Consider the following 17,800-nt stretch of genomic DNA (forward strand, 5'->3'; position numbering starts at 1 on the left):
GCTGGGTTGAGCTCCTGCGAATGCCGCGCACTGCTCAGAACGAGAAAACCTTAATCATTGCATTCTTCTGGTTTTCATAGCTAGTGCCACAACACACCTACTGATCTCTTTCCCATGGCTGCGCCCTCGGGAGGGGCGGGATCAGCTCCCCCTCCTTTCAATGCCTCCGCCTCTGACATTTTAAAGCCTGCAGCATCTATGACCCCTCCTGGTGGTTTCTCAGAAACAGATCAGGGTTCCAAACCTGTCAACAATGAAGCTGACCCCTCAGCAGCACGTGAAACGGATGACCAAGACAAAGGCATGAACCAAAAGTCTCCAACGTCACAGCCAAAGGCGACCTCAGAAACATGCATCCCGAAAGCAACAGAATGAATCAAAGTCGATCTCCTCAGCCATCGAATCAACAACAAAATCCAATTTATGCAGGACCACGCGCTCATAGGAAAATTCCTTGGATTTTGGCCAACTGAAAAGGCTCTGCAGGGCTGGATAGCTTCAAAATGGAAGCCCAAAGGACAAGTCACTCTGCAGTTGGGCCCCAAAGGCTTCTTCACTGCCATTTTCCACTGCATGGAGGACAAATCTCGCATATTTGAAGGCGGCCCGTACTTCTTTAACTCCTCAGGTCTATACCTTCGGGACTGGAAAGCTAGGTTTAACCCAGATAAGGAAGATTTCAGTTGGGCTCCAGTATGGATAAGGATGTACTCCCTTCCTGTGGAATACTGGAAAGAGGAAACGCTAGCGGACATCGGCAAAAAATTGGGGGTCTTCATCAAAGTTTCTGAGGAAACCAAATCCCGTCGATACACCTCTTATGCCAGGATCTATGTCCAGATGCACTCGACCAAAGCTCTTGCAGACTCGGTAAGTCTCTTTCATGATGATTTTGAATGGATCCAACCTCTAGACTACGAGCATATCCCTTTTCGTTGTCGGAAATGCCACGAACACGACCATCTCTTCCGGGACTGTCCTCTGAATTCCCAGCCCAAAACCTCTGCTAATGAATCTAGCAAAGACTCTGAAGGATCCATTAAAGTCCCTAATCGCCGGAGGCATGCTAAGAAAAATCCTGCAGTCCTAGAAAGCCCCAAAAAGCCTGAGTCCTAGAACAGATTCATTTTACTCTCCTCTCAAGATCCCTCAGAGAAGCAAAGCTCCGATCCTTAGGTGATCCCCTCCCCTCCCTCCTCCTCCCTGATTATCAAAGCTTCTCAACCATCCTCTGCCTCTGATCCCTCCAGCTCATTAATATCCTCTGACTTGGAGAAACCTGTTCCAGATTCTGGCCCAAATCCCTCTACCTTGGAGAAAACCGTGGCAGAGTCAGGCCAGCAGTCTTCTTCAATGGATCTAGACGCTGCTCTAGCTCTTAGTCGGCATGACAGTGCATACATGGAAGATCAGAACACTCCCACAATAATGGATGAGGATCCAGAGAATGTTAGCCTGGATGGTCTGGACATCCTCAAATTGGAAACGACATGCAAGCAGAAAGAATACAATTCAATACCCCCATTGCAAATCGACAGGCTGGAAGGAGTTCTCACCAAATCTCAGCACAATAAATGTCTAGGTATACAAGCAGGAAGCCCCTGGAATGGAAAAAAAATTCTCAAAGAAAAGAATAAAAGAGGGCGCAAAACAGACATGCAAAGGACCATTATCGTAGGAGAAATACTTATGGAATCAGGGAGATTCCCTAAGTTGACAAAGTTCTACAAACCCAAACCCCACTGTTTCTCATGAAGCTCATCTCCTGGAATGTGAGAGGGCTCAATAGCCCCTCAAAACACAGAATGATTAAAAACTTGATCCAGCAAGAAAAACCATCACTAGTTTTTCTTCAAGAAACAAAAAGTAATAATACTGCCATAGAAAGAATCCTCAATAAGGTCTGGTCAGGTAGCTGCTCAGTTTCAGTAGATGCCTCTGGGGCTTCCGGAGGACTGGAAATTTTGTGGGACCCACAGGTTCTCACTCTTCAAGACTTTCATGCTTCCCATTTCCTCATCCAAGCGTCCTTCCATCTCATAGGCACAAACATTCACCGACATCTCTCTAATGTCTATTTTCCACAAAATTTACAGCAAAAACTGGAACTATTGGATACTCTCACCATTCTAAATTCCAATAGGCAATTCCCCCTCTGGATTGGTGGTGGCGATTTCAACATCATAACGTCGTTGGAGGAGAAAAATGGCGGAAGATCAAGGTTAGACAGTGACAACAATGGCTTCAAAGAATACATTCAAAGTAACCAATTAATGGATATTCAGACTTCCAATGGTGTATACACCTGGACCAATAAGCGGAGGGGTACCCAACATATTGCTTCCAGGCTTGATCGGTTCCTCATCTCGGACAATGCCATACACCTGAGAGGGGACTTTCATGCTTCCATATTGCCCCAAGGAGGATCCGATCACTGGCCCATTATGTTACAATGGTCACAGCCAGGTACAAGATGCAACAGACCTTTTCGATTTGAAGCCTTCTGGTTCTCAAATCCTAACTTCAAAATAGTGGTCAGTGAGGCCTGGAAATCCTTTATCCCACCTGAAGGAGCCAAAATGTTTCAATTCCAACAGAAACTAAAAAACCTAAAATAAGTGCTCAAAGCTTGGAACCGCACACAGTTTGGCAACATTTTCGAGAATCGGAAAAAGTTGGAACAGCAAATGAGCTCACTTCAACAGACTATCATCTTGGAGGGCAGGACAGAAGAGCAGGCGCATCAGGAGCAGAACCTTTGGACTAAAATTGAGGCTTGTAGGTAGCAAGAAGAAATCCTATGGCGACAAAAGTCCAGAATCTGATGGCTCAAGGAAGGGGAGAAGAATACAAAATTCTTCCATAGATCGGCCATCCAAAGAAGAATGCACAACAATATTGCATTCATCAACAACAAACAAGGGGATAGATTAGAAGTGCACGAAGACATGGAAAAGGAAATTAAAGATTACTTTCAGGAAATTCTCAGGGAGCCTCCAGGAAGCAGAGATCAAGCTATTAGAACCATCACACAGCACATCCCTAAAATCATAACGGAGGATCATAACAATAAACTACTCCAATCTATTTCACTGCAGGAAGTAGAAGTGGCGATGGCCCAACTCAAGGATGGTAAGGCACCTGGTCCTGATGGTTTTACAGCCAATTTCTTTCATGAGTTTTGGGAGCTCATCAAGACAGAGGTATGGGAATTAGTGGAGGAATCAAGAACTATGCATTGGATTCTCCCCTCCCTAAATGCCACTTTCATAGTGCTAGTGCCTAAAGGGGATGAACCAAATACGCCTGACAAATACAGGCCGATTGCATTATGCAACGTCATCTACAAGCTCATCTCTAAAGTACTGGCGAACAGGCTCAAACCTCTCCTCCCTCTTCTCATCTCGCCAGAGCAGACTGGATATGTAGAAGGGCGTCAGATAATGGATGACATCATTCTTTCAAATGAAGTAATCCATTCCCTGAAGATCTTGAAAAAGCCAGGTATGATTCTAAAGCTTGATCTATCTAAAGCTTTTGACAAACTCAGCTGGAACTATATTCATCAGATGTTATTGGCATTTGGCTTCAATTCCACTTGGACACGATGGATCATGAACCTCATCTCCTCTCCTTGTTTCTCGGTCCTACTCAATGGCACCCCCTCATCGCCCTTCCGCCCCTCACGTGGTATTCGTCAAGGGGATCCCTTATCCCCCTTCCTTTTTGTCCTCATGGCAGAGGGGCTCAGTCGTTTGCTTCACTTGGTCATTTCCTCTCATGTTCTAAAAGGCATTTCTCTCCATGGTCTTCATCCCTTATCCCACCAGCAGTTTGTAGACGACACTATGCTTTTTGGCCACCCCTCCTCTCAAGAGGCTAAAGCCTCCAAAATCTGCTCTCTCTTCTCTGAAGCCTTAGGTACCTCTATCAATGCCTCCAAATCCCAACTCTTCTTTTTTAACACCCCTACCTCCACTCAAAGGAACATCACTCGTATTCTGGGATTCTCTACAGTAGCGCTGCCCTCAAAATACCTGGGAGCTCCTTTGTTGGACTCAGCCATAAAACATGCCTCCTGGAGGACTCTTCTCGACAAATTGGATTCAAGGCTCTCATCCTGGACTTACCGCTCTCTCAATATAGCCGACAGACTCATTTTGATCAAATTTGTTCTCCAGGCTATGCCTCTGTATCTTTTCTCCGTCTTGGCGGCACCAAAATGGGTCCTTAAGGCAATTCGCAATCTATAGGGAAATTTTCTATGGGGATCTTCTGGTCTCAATAGGAAATGGGCTCTTCTCAATTGGAAGGAAGTTTGTCAGCGAAAATCAGAGGGAGGGCTGGGATTAAGGGACCCTCTCCATAGCAACAATATAATGGGTGCCCGCATTTGGTGGAATTGGATCTCCAAACCACAAATGCCCTAGGCACGGTTATGGCAAGAAAAATATGCACTAGGAAGTCAAGGGAACGACCTCATAAGAATTAGCACTACAACCCCAGGCTCTTTGATCTGGAATGCTGCCAAGCTCCACAATGCCTTCATTCAAGAGCATAGCTTCTGGGAAATTCATTCAGGCACCACAGTAGGTTCTGGGAGGACTCTTGGCAGCAGCTCCCAAAACTAGCCTCTCTCTTCCACAAGCCAATCTGGCAGGTCTCAATGCAACAAGAAAATCTTACCCATGTCCATCAATTCTGGTAGCAGCAAGCAACCCAAGACTTTCACCTTTGGAAACCAGCTAGTACCTGGCAAGCCAATTGGCAAGGGGAAACCTTCACCGAGATCGATCAGGAGTTAAACCATAGAAGAATCAAATGCTCAGATCAGCAGGACAAACTGAGATGGGGTCATACACCAAGGGGGATGTTCACTACCAAGGAAGCTTACCAGCTTCGCTACTCAGCCATTCAGACAGACAAGGATCAGCTCTAGGAACGGGTTTGGCAACCAGGAATATGGCCCAAGATATCCACCTTTCTTTGGCTCTTAAGCAAGAGGCGTATCCTCACTTGGGACAATTTGCAAAAAAGGGGATTCATTGGCCCATCGAGATGTCCCAACTGCAATCTCAACTCTGAAACCATTACGCATCTCATGGAGACCTGTCCTCTGGCTACTCAGTTATGGGAGAAAACTGACCAATGCAACCGAAGATCGGGAGAACGGATGGGAGATATAACAGATACAATCAGAAAATGGCCAAAGCACCCTTTTCAAAGCCCTCTTTTAAACTCTCTGTGGACTCTATTACCGGGCTTTCTCTATTGGATTCTCTGGAAGGAAAGGAACAACAAAATTTTTAACAATATCAGCAGGCCTATTGATACTCTATGGCTTCTTCTGAAGCAAAATCTCCAAGAAACTCTAGCTATCAGACATTGGCATGACATGGATCTGCCAGAATCACCTCAGGAATGCCACATCATGAACGCCTGGAATTTGGATCTGTCTTTTCTGGACCATGTCAAAGCTCGTCCTCCAATTAGCCCTACCTCTCCTCTCACTTGGTCTCCTCCAGCATCCAACTCCTTCAAATTGAATTTTGATGGAGCAGCCAAGGGCAATCCTGGGACGACGGGCTTTGGAGGGGTCTTTAGGAATGAGGTGGGCGCAACATTGCATGTCTACTATGGAACCATTGGCAAAGATACCAACAATGCTGCAGAACTGGAAGGACTGTGGAAAGGGATTTGCATAGCAGATCAAAAAAACTTCTTCCCATTAGAGGTCGAGGGAGACTCCCTTATCCTAATAACAGCAGCTATCAGGATTCAAGCAGGTACCTCGGCAGCCAAGATAGCATCTAGCTGGAGGCTACTTAGCAAATTAGAACCATTGGAGGATTGGCTTCGGAACGCCCAAAGCATCACCTTCAAGCATGTAAGATGCAGTGCCAACAAAGTAGTAGATAGACTGGCCAATCAAGGGGTTAACCAGCAGATCCCCTACTTCTCAGGTCCTCTCGGCGACTCAGATGATGAACAACTTAAAAATGAATGCACTTCTCTGGTGCAACAAGACTACTCGCTCCCGGATGCGGGTGATTGTTAGTCACAAAGGTACGTTGGAGGTGCGCGAGATGGGCAAGTGGCATCCCACCTGCGTGAAGCACATGACCTTGGAATGGACGACAAGCTTCACACATATGCATTTAAGGCGACATTTACTCTGCCCACCCTATGTTTGGTCATAGGAACGATGGCACTCCATCTCATTGTCATTGTTGCGGTTCTCTGGTATGCTCTCGGCTCAGTCCAGGTCGCGGTCTTGGGCTTCTCTCCTAGTGAGAGTCTGCCTGCAGGCTCCCTTTCGGCACTGGTGAATGACGAGAATTCCTCCCGTTTGGTCTTGCTCTGTAGAGCTTTTTACGCCTTAAACTGCTCCGGCCTCCCTTCAGCTCCTCCTCCTAAAGCCTTCTACTTTTCACAGGCTCAGTTTCCTGCTCTCTCAGTGATTTCATCCCTCAATCGATCTTCCGCTTTACCTCCTCCATTTAATTGCTCCCATCCCATAATCATGCCGAAAGAAAGGATGCGAATGATCAGCCGGCGTGGCGGTTCACGTGGTCGAGCCATCGCCCAGCATATCTCGACCTCTCTGGATCCCTTTGAAGAAGCGTCGACCTACCCAGCAACCAGAAGTGGCAGAGGTCGAGGTCGAGGGCAGGATAGAGGAGAAGCCTGTCAGCATCATGTGCATCCCACTGCCCGCTATCGCATTCCCTGTTCGCTAGCAAATGCCTCTTTCATCATTTCTGTAACCATCGAAAGATGTGAGCACAACTCGGGTTCGGGTGTTGTTCATCAGGGGACCACGGAGGAACAGAAGGTGGCAAGTCAAACTGCCACCCCACGCCAAGGTACCGGAAGCATGCCCACCACGCAACCTGAGGCCAATGTCGGCCCAAGCACAAGAGGAGAGCCTTCCAACTCTGCAATCCGCTCCTCTGACTCCATGGACTCCGGTCATTTTGGGTGCAAGGTTATAGAGGAATAGCCAACCACTTCAAATGAAGATTGACAGTCCGCACCTCTGGTTCCATAGTTTTGCCTCTGAAGTTAAAGCTCTCCTCATTTTTGATCCATAGGGTTCATGCCTGTCTCAGGCTTTTGTTCATGTCTCAGGTTAGGGTCTTTTTATGCCTATATCTATGTAAAAATTTATCCTTGAAACAGTGGTGTCTCACTCAGTCTGATAACGCTGTTTGGATAAGATTTTGTGTCTGTCTGGTTCTATAGTCAGGATGTCAAGTTTTTGCTACATGCCAACCTCATGGCAAGAAATCTTGAGGCCAGCCTCGCTGTAACTTTTTTGTATGAATATAGGAGTAGACTAATTGAGAAAAAAAATTGAAAATTCTTCAAAACCATTTTAAAATGTTTTAAAAACAATTTAAAAAGCTTTAAAGTACTTTAAAATGTTTTAAAAACAATTTTAAATGCTTTAAAACAATTTAAAATGCTTTAAAAACAATTTAAATGTTTTTGAAACAATTTAGAACGTTTTAAAAACAATTTAAAATAGTTCAAAATAATTTAAAAACAATTTAAAAAACTTTAAAATGTTTTAAAAACAATTTTAAATTCTTTGAAAATGCTTTAACAACAATTTAAAAATCTTACCCGGATGCGGGTGTCCACACTTGTAATTAAGCCATCAATGGTACAGCCACATGGAGGCAGAATGGGATGCCAACCCCCGCGCGTGGAAGGTGATGGTAGCCTTGTGGTTTTAAGGCGCAGGACGACAACATTAAATATAAGGCAGAGTCGACGGGACGCTGCCTTCAGACGGATTCAGATGAGGCGTGGTAAGGCATTTATGCCTGGTATGTTGGCGCAGAGTTCTAAGGGTAGCAGGGGAGGCGCCCAAAGCCTCACACACGCAACAATTATGATAATTCTCCTACTTATTGAGACCGGCCACCACATTATGGCTCATCGTTGGCAAATTCATGAACAGAGCATTTGCGACACTGGTTTCCCTGTCCATACTCATCTTGGGTATTGCAGTGGTGCCGGCTCTCGAGTTTTTGGCAAAATGCCGCGGGATAGAGGCATCCCCAGAAGAGGGGGAAGATCCGGTGTAAGAGTTAGCTCGGAAAGGGGCAGTGTGCAGCCTATTTCTCCTGTCAATGAAGCGCCCCCTTCTTCAGATACAGATGAGTCTGAGCAGGAATGTCTGCTCCCTCAGGGAACTTATCAGTCCTTCCGCTTTCGATTCCCAAGTCGTCTGGTTCGTCCAGAGGTAGTGGTGAATTTTTCTGTTTTCATAACGGAGGAGGATCCTAGCTGCATCAATTCGGGCTCCCCTTCCAGAGCTCATGACAGTGATGTTTTCGTTGGGGATATGGAGGGTATGGTCTACAGAATGCGCCGCGATTCCACGACGCCTGCTCAGAGCATTTTGGCCCAGCCGGCAGAACCTCGGGAGGATTCGGGCAACGACCTTTCCATCCAGGAAATCATGCAATTACCCATTCTGAATGCTGTTGAAGAAGTCTCAGGAACCCAAGTTCCCTCTGATCCTGAAGACGGGATGGTCATCTGGATAGATTCTCCCAGCCAAGGCGATGGCGTTCAGGCGGATTCGACCAGCCAGCATACTTAATTCACTTCGGTCTGATATCTTCTGTCTTTTTGTCTTACTGTTTTCGTATCTAGTGTCTCTCTCTGGTACTCTCAATTTTCAAGCTCTCTACAGCTACTGCTGCTGGCTTCATGCCACAACAGCATGCTTTTTTTGCTCTACTCTTCACAATGTAACATGGCACTATCCTGTTAGTCGCCATAGTATCTATGTCAGTAGGAGTCTAGGTTCTTTGATATCAAGAAATCATGTGGAAGAATGCAGTCCTGGTAGTTTTGGTACTCAGCAAAGGCGGATAGACAGAATGGTCAAGCCTTCTCAGTTCGAGGATTGGCCTCGGCCTCCTTGTAAAATCGATAGCTCTGTACATATTTTTCTCTTTTAATATAGAAGTAGCACTTACTTAGAAAAAAACAATTTAAAAATCTTTAAAGCACTTTAAAATGTTTTTAAAATGCCTTCAAAACAATTTAAAATGCTTTAAAAACTATTTACAATGCTTTAAAAACTATTTAAAATTTACAAAAATAATTTAAATTGCTTTAAGAACAATTTTCAATGATTTTAAAATGCTTTAAAAATAGTTTACAATGCTTTAAAAACAATTTAAAGTAATTTAAATTGATTTAAGAACAATTTTAAACGATTTTAAAATGTTTCAAAAACATTTTAAAATGTTTTAAAAATAATATTAATTGCTTTAACAACAATTGAAAATGATTTAAAACCGTTTTAAAACGTTTTAAAAACAATTTAAAAAGCTTTAAAGTACATTAGAATGTTTTAGATACCATTTTAAATGATTTAAAAAAAAATAAAATGCTTCAAAAACAATTAATAATGTTTTTTAAACAATTTAGAATGTTTTAAAAATAATTTAAAATAGTTCAAAATAATTTAAAGGCAATTTAAAACACTCTAAAATGTTTTAAAAACAATTTTAAATTCTTTTAAAATGCTTTAACAACAATTTAAAAAGCTTTAAAGTATTTTAAAATGTTTTTAAAATTCTTTCAAAACAATTTAAAATGCTTTAAAAATACTTTACAATGCTTTAAAAACTATTTAAAATACTTCAACAATAATTCAAATTGATTTAAGGAAAATATTAAATTATTTTAAAATGATTTAAAAATAGTTTACAATGCTTTAAAGACAATTTAAAATACTTTAAAAATAATTTAAATTGATTGAAGAACAATTTTAAATGATTTCAAAATGTTTTAAAAATAAGTTTAAGTGCTTTAACAACAATTGAAAATGTTTTAAAACCATTTTAAAATGTTTTAAATACAATTTAAAAAGCTTTAAAGTACTTTAGAATGTTTTTAAAACAATTTTAAACGCTTTAAAAACAATTTAAATTGCTTTAAAAGGAATTTGAAAGGTTTTTGAAACAATTTAGAACGTTTTAAAAGCAATTTAAAATAGTTCAAAATAATTTAAAAACACTTTAAAATGTTTTAAAATCAATTTTAAATTATTTTAAAATGCTTTAACAACAATTTAAAAAGCTTTAAAGTACTTTAAAATGTTTTTAAATTCTTTCAAAATAATTTAAAATGCTTTCAAAACAATTTAAAATGCTTTAAAAACAGTTTACAACGCCTTAAAGACTATTTAAAATACTTCAAAACTAATTTAAATTGTTTTAAGAACAATTTTAAATGATTTTAAACTGCTTTAAAAATAGTTTACAATGCCTTAAAAACCATTCAAAATAATTTAAAAATAATTTAAATTGATTTAAGAACAATTTTAAATGATTTTAAAATGTTTCAAAAACATTTTAAAATGTTTTAAAAATAAGTTTAAGTGCTTTAACAACAATTGAAAATGCTTTAAAACCATTTTAAAATGTTTTAAAAACAATTTAAAATGATTTAAAAGCAGTTAAAAATGTTTTTGAAACAATTTACAATGTTTTAAAAACAATTTAAAGTAGTTCAAAATAATTTAAAAAAAAATTAAAATATTTAAAATGTTTTAAAAACAATTTTAAATTCTTTTAAAATGTTTTAACAACAATTTAAAAAGCTTTAAAGTACTTGAAAATGTTTTTAAAATGCTTTCAAAGCAATTTAAAACTCTTTAAAAACAGTTTACAATGTTTTAAAAACTATTTAAAATACTTCAAAATTAATTTAAATTGCTTTAATAAAAATTTTAAATGATTTTAAAATGCTTTAAAAATAGTTTACAATGCTTTTGAAAAAATTTAAAATACTCCGAAAATAATTTAAATTAATTTAAGAACAATTTTAAATGATTTTAAAATGTTTTAAGAATATGTTTAAGTGCTTTAACAACAATTGAAAATTCTTTAAACCATTTTAAAATGTTTTAAAAACAATTTTAAACACTTTAAAAACAATATAAAATGTTTTTGAAACAATTTAGAATGTTTTAAAAACAATTTAAAATAGTTCAAAATAATTCAAAACACTTTAAAATGTTTTAAAAGCAATTTGAAATTCTTTTAAAATGCTTTAACAACAATTTATAAACCTTAAAGTACTTTAAAATGTTTTTAAAATGCTTTCAAAACAATTCAAAATGCTTTCAAAACAATTCAAAATGTTTTAAAAATAGTTTACAATGCTTTAAAAACTATTTAAAATATTTCAAAAATAATTTAAATTACTTTAAGAACAATTTTAAATGATTTTAAAATGCTTTAAAAATAGTTTACAATTCTTTAAAAACAATTTAAAATACTTTAAAAATAATTTAAATTGATTTAATAACAATCTTATATGATTTTAAAATGTTTCAAAAACATTTTAAAATGTTTTAAAAAGAAGTTTAAGTGCTTTAACAACAATTGAAAATGCTTTAAAACCATTTAAAACACTTTAAAACACTCTAAAATGTTTTAAAAACAATTTTAAATTCTTTTAAAATGCTCTAACAACAATTTAAAAATCTTTAAAGCATTTTAAAATGTTTTTAAAATGATTTCAAAACAATTTAAATTCTTTAAAAACAGTTTACAATGCATTGAAAACTATTTATTAAAATACTTCAAAAATAAGTTGAATTGCTTTAAGAACAATTTTAAATGATTTTAAAATGCTTTAAAAATAGTTTACAATGCTTTAAAAACAATTTAAAATACTTTAAAAACAATTTAAAATACTTTAAAAATAATTTAAATTGATTTAAGAACAAATTTAAATGCTTTTAAAATGTTTTAAAAATAAGTTTACGTGCTTTAGAAACAATTGAAAATGTTTTAAATCCATTTTAAAATGTTTTAAAAACAATTTAAAACGCTTTAAAAACAATTTAAAATGCTTTACAAGCAATTTAAAATGTTTTTGAAACAATTTAAAATGCTTTACAAGCAATTTAAAATGTTTTTGAAACAATTTAGAGTGTTTTAAAAACAATTTAAAAGAGTTCAAAATAATTTAAAAACACATTAAAATGTTTTAAAAGAAATTTTAAATTCTTTTAAAATGCCTTAACAACAATTTAAAAAGATTTAAAGTACTTTAAAATGTTCCTAAAATGCTTTCAAAACAATTTAAAATGCTTTAAAAACAATTTACAATCCTTTAAAAACTATTTAAAATACTTCAAAAATAATTTAAATTTCTTTAAGAACAATTTTAAATAATTTCAAAATGCCTTAAAAATAGTTTACAATGCTTTAAAAACAATTTAAAATAATTTAAATTGATTTAAGAACAATTTTAAATGATTTTTAAAATTTTGAAAAACATTTTAAAATGTTTTAAAGATAAGTTTAAATGCTTTAACAACAATTTAAAATGCTTTAAAATTGTTTTAAAATGTTTTAAAAATCTTTAAAGTACTTTAAAATGTTTTAAATCAATTTTAAGCGCTTTAAAAACAATTTAAAATGCTTTAAAAACAATTTAAAATGTTTTTGAAACAATTTAGAACGTTTTAAAAACAATTTAAATAAGTTCAAAATAATTTAAAAAAATTTAAAACACTTCAAAATGTTTTAAAAACAGTTTTAAATTCTTTTAAAATGCTTTAACAATAGTTTAAAAAGCTTTAAAGTACTTTAAAATGCTTTCAAAACAATTTAAAATGCTTTAAAAATAGTTTACAATGCATTAAAAACTGTTTACAATACTTCAAAAATGATTTAAGTCGCTTTAAAAAAAAAATTTAAAGATTTTAAAATGCTTTAAAAATAGTTTAAAATGCTTTAAAAACAATTTAAAATACTATGAAAAAAATTTAAATTGATTTAAGAACAATTTTAAATGATTTTAAAATGTTTCATAAACATTTTAAAATGCTTTAAAAATAAGTTTACTTGCTTTAACAACAATTGAAAAAGCTTTAAAACCGTTTTAAAATGTTTTAAAAAAAATTAAAAAGCTTTAAAGTACTTTAAAATGTTTTAGAAACAATTTTAAACGCTTTAAAAACAATTTAAAATACTTTAAAAGCAATTTAAATTGTTTTTGGAACAATTTAGAATGTTTAAAAAAAAATTAAAATAGTTCAAAATAATTTAAAAGCACTTTAAAACACTCTAAAATGTTTTAAAAACAAATTTAAATTACTTTAAGAACAATTTTAAATGATTTTAAAATAGTTTACATTTCTTTAAAAACAATTCAAAATACATTAAAAATAATTTAAATTGATTTAAGAACAATTTTAAATGATTTAAAAATGTTTTAAAATGTTATAAAAATAAATTTAAGGGCTTTAACAACAATTGAAAATGCTTTAAAACTGTCTTAAAATGTTTTAAAACAATTTAAAAAGCTTTAAAGTACTTTAAAATGTTTTAAAAACAATTTAAAATGCTTTAAAAACAATTTAAAATGCTTTAAAACAATTTAAAATGTTTTTGAAACAATTTAGAATGTTTTCAAAACAATTTAAAATAGTTCAAAACAATTTAAAACACTTTAAAATGTTTTTAAAATAATTTTAAATTCTTTTAAAATGTTTTAACAACAATTTAAAAAGCTTTAAAGTACTTTAAAATGTTTTTAAAATGCTTTCAAAACAATTCAAAATGCTTTAAAAATTATTTAAAATGCTTTAAAAATAGTTTACAATACTTTAAAAACTATTTAAAATACTTCAAAAATAATTTAAATTGCTTTAAGAACAATTTTAAATGATTTTAAAATGCTTTAAAAATAGTTTACAATACTTTAAAAACAATTTAAGATACTTTAAAAATAATTTAAATTGATTTAAGAAGAATTTTAAATGATTCTAAAATGTTTCAAAAACATTTTAAAATGTTTTAAAAATAAATTTAAATGCTTTAAAAATAATTTAAAATATTTCAAAATAATTTAAAAACACTTTAAAATGTTTTAAAAACAATTTTAAATTCTTTTAAAATTCTTTAACAACAATTTAAAAAGTCTTAAAGTACTTTAAAATCTTTTTAAAATGCTTTCAAAACAATTTAAAATGCTTTAACAATAATTTAGAAAGCTTTAAAGTACTTTAAATTGTTTTTAAAATGGTTTCAAAACAGTTTACAATGCTTCAAAAACTATTTAAAATACTTCAAAAATAATTTAAATTGCTTTAAGAACAATTTTAAATGGTTTTAGAATGCTTTAAAAATAGTTTACAATGCTTTAAGAACATTTTAAAATTCTTTAAAAATAAGATTAAGTGCTTTAACAACAATTGAAAATGCTTCAAAACCAGTTTAAAATGTTTTGAAAACAATTTAAAAAGATTTAAAGTACTTTAAAATGTTTTAAAAACAATTTTAAACAACTTTAAAAACAATTTAAAATGCTTTAAAAACAATTTATAATGTTTTTGAAACAATTTAGAACATTTTAAAAACAATTTAAAATAGTTCAAAATGATTTAAATCACTTTAAAATGTTTTAAAAACAATTTTAAATTCTTTTAAGATTCTTTAACAACAATTTAAAAAGTTTTAAAGTACTTTAAAAATGCTTTCAAAACAATTTAAAATGCTTTAAAAACCATCTACAATGCTTTAAAAGCTATTTAAAATACATCAAAAATAATTTTAATTGCTTTAAGAACAATTTTAAATGATTTTAAAATGCTTTAAAAATAGTTTACAATGCTTTAGAAACAATATAAAATACTTTAACAATAATTTAAATTGATTTGAGAACAATTTTAAATGATTTTAAAATATTTCAAAAACATTTTAAAATGTTTCCAAAATAAGTTTAAGTGCTTTAACAACAATTGGAAATGCTTTAAAACCATTTTAAAATGTTTAAAAAACACTTTAAAAAGCATTAAATTACTTTAAAATGTTTTAAAAACAATTTAAAATGCTTTAAAAACAATTTTAAATGATTTTAAAACATTTTAAAAATAGTTTACAATCCTTTAGAAACAATATAAAATACTTTAAAAATAATCTAAATTGATTTAAGAACAATTTTAAGTGATTTTAAAATGTTTCAAAAACATTTTAAAATGTTTTAGAAATAAGTTTAAGTGCTTTAACAACAATTGAAAATGCTTTAAAACCATTTTAAAATGGTTTAAAAACAATTTAAAAAGCTTTAAAGTACTTTAAAATGTTTTTAAAAACAATTTTAAACGCTTTAAAAACAATTTAAAATGATTTTAAAATGCTTTAAAAATAGTTTACAATGCTTTAAAAACAATTTAAAATACTTTAAAAATAATTTAAATTGATTTCAGAACAATTTTAAATGATTTTAAAATGTTTCAAAAACATTTTAAAATGTTTCAAAAACATTTTAAAATGTTTTAATAAGTTTAAGTACTTTAACAACAATTGAAAATGCTTTAAAACCATTTTAAAATGTTTTAAAAACAATTTAAAAAATGCTTTAAAAACAATTTAAAATGCTTTAAAATAATTTAAAATGTTTTTGAAACAATTTAGAACATTTTAAAAACAATTTAAAATAGTTCAAAATAATTTAAAAGCAATTTAAAACACTTTAAAATGTTTTAAATACAATTTTAAATTCTTTTAAAATGCTTTAACAACACATTAAAAAGCTTTAAAGTACTTCAAATGTTTTTAAAATGGTCTCTAAACAATTTAAAATGCTTTAAAAATAGTTTACAATGCTTTAAAAACTATCTAAAATACTTCAAAAATAATTTAAATTACTTTAAGAACAATTTCAAATGATTTTAAAATGCTTTAAAAAGACTTTACAATGCTTTAAAAACAATTTAAAATACTTTACAAATAATTTAAATTGATTTAAGAACAATTTTAAATGATTTTAAAATGTTTTAAAATGTTTCAAAAACATTTTAAAATGTAACGAATTGCACTTTTTCTAAATCTCCAGTTACCCATATAATAAGAGTCGTTAGTAGATATCTATCGAATTGAGGGAAGAGAATAGTAGTCATTAAAAGACCACACAGGCTTGCTTGCTTGCCAAAGAAGGCCTGTGCTATCAAAGCTTTGCTTCCCTAGCAATGAAGGTCTAAGTGGAAATCTGTAATCTCTACCGCAGCTAGACTGAGAAAAGCAAAGGTCAATATCCTACCTACAGAGAATTCCTGGCTGAATTAATTGATTGGCAACACTCAATAAACAAAGGTATGGTGAAAGGCAAGTAGGCATAAGGTCGATGGTACCCAAGTAATATTATTTAAGCAAGTGTTTGTTGTCGAAGAACGCCCGTGCAATGCTAAAAGAAAAATAAGTTTAAGTGCTTTAACAACAATTGAAAATGCTTTAAAACCGTTTTAAAATGTTTTTGAAACAATTTAGAACATTTTAAACACTTTAAAAACAATTTAAAATGCTTTAAAAACAATTTAAAATGTTTTTGAAACAATTTAGAATGTTTTAAAAATAATTTAAAATAGTTCAAAACAATTTAAAACACTTTAAAATGTTTCAAAAACAATTTTAAATTCTTTTAAAATTCTTTAACAACAATTTAAAAAGCTTTAAATTACTTTAAAATGTTTTTAAAATGCTTTCAAAACAACTCAAAATGCTTTCAAAATTATTTAAAATGCTTTAAAAACCGTTTACAATGCTTTAAAAACTATTGAAAATACTTCAAAAATAATTTAAATTACTTTAAGAACAATTTTAAATGATTTTAAAATGCTTTAAAAATAGTTTACAATGCTTCAAAAACAATTTAAAATACTTTAAAAATAATTTAAATTGATTTAAGAACAATTTTAAATGAAGTTAAAATGTTTTAAAATGTTTCAAAAACATTTTAAAAATAAGTTTAAGCGCTTTAACAATAATTGAAAATGCTTTAAAACATTTTTAAATAAAAATAATATAAAAAGCTTTACCGTACTTTAAAATGTTTAAAAAAGATTTTAAAATGATTTAACAACAACTTAAAATGATTTAAAAACAATTTATAATGTTTTTCAAACAATCTAGAACATTTTAAAAACAATTTAAAACACTTTGAAATGTTTTAGAAACAATTTAAAACACTTTGAAATGTTTTAGAAACAATTTTAAATTCTTTTAAAATGCTTTAACAACAATTTAAAAAGCTTTAAAGTACTTTAAAATGTTTTTAAAATGGTTTCAAAACGATTCAAAATGATTTAAAAACAGTTTACAATGCTTTAAAAACTATCTAAAATACATCAAAAATAATTTAAATTGCTTTAAGAACAATTTTAAATGATTTTAAAATGCTTTAAAAACAATTTGAAATAGTTTAAAAATAATTTATATTGATTTAAGAACAATTTTAAATGATGTTAAAATGTTTTAAAATGGTTCAAAAACATTTTAAAATGTTTTAAAAATAAGTTTAAGTGCTTTAACAACAATTGAAAATGCTTTAAAACCATTTTAAAATGTTTTAAAAACAATTTAAAAAGTTTTAAAGTACATTGCAATGTTTTAAAAACAATTTTAAACGCTTTAAAAACAATTTAAAATGATTAGAAGCAATTTAAAATGTTTTTGAAACAATTTAGAACATTTTAAAAACAATTTAAAATAGTTCAAAATAATTTAAAAACACTTTACTACTTTAACAACAATTGAAAATGCTTTAAAACCATTTTAAAATGTTTTAAAAACAATTTAAAATAGTTCAAAATAATTTAAAAACAATTTAAAGCACTTCAAAATGTTTTAGAAACAATTATAAAGTTTTTAAAAATATTTTAACAACAATTTAAAAAGCTTTAAACTACTCTACAATGTTTTTAGAATGCTTTTAAAACAATTTAAAATGATTTTAAAATGCTTTAAAAATA

The 17,800-nt window shown here is 31.5% G+C and overlaps 2 protein-coding genes across 2 annotated transcripts; both read left to right on the forward strand.

Moving 5' to 3' along the window:
• The first annotated feature begins 423 nt into the window (after positions 1-423).
• LOC149152396 (uncharacterized) lies at positions 424-2,767 on the forward strand. The gene is made up of 4 exons (XM_089443467.1): positions 424-870; positions 1,276-1,582; positions 1,912-2,466; positions 2,646-2,767. Exons 1-4 carry the CDS (start codon positions 424-426, stop codon positions 2,765-2,767), a joined length of 1,431 nt encoding a protein of 476 aa, XP_089299593.1.
• Positions 2,768-5,101: 2,334 nt separating this feature from the next.
• Positions 5,102-6,058, forward strand: LOC149152397 (uncharacterized). The gene has a single exon (XM_089443468.1). The coding sequence runs from the start codon at positions 5,102-5,104 to the stop codon at positions 6,056-6,058; it is 957 nt and encodes a 318-aa protein (XP_089299594.1).
• Positions 6,059-17,800: the final 11,742 nt, after the last annotated feature.

This window comes from Pinus tabuliformis, chromosome 9 (genome assembly GCF_031772625.1).
Source record: "Pinus tabuliformis cultivar Carrire ecotype Pingquan chromosome 9, CPIR1, whole genome shotgun sequence".
NCBI lineage: Eukaryota > Viridiplantae > Streptophyta > Pinopsida > Pinales > Pinaceae > Pinus > Pinus tabuliformis.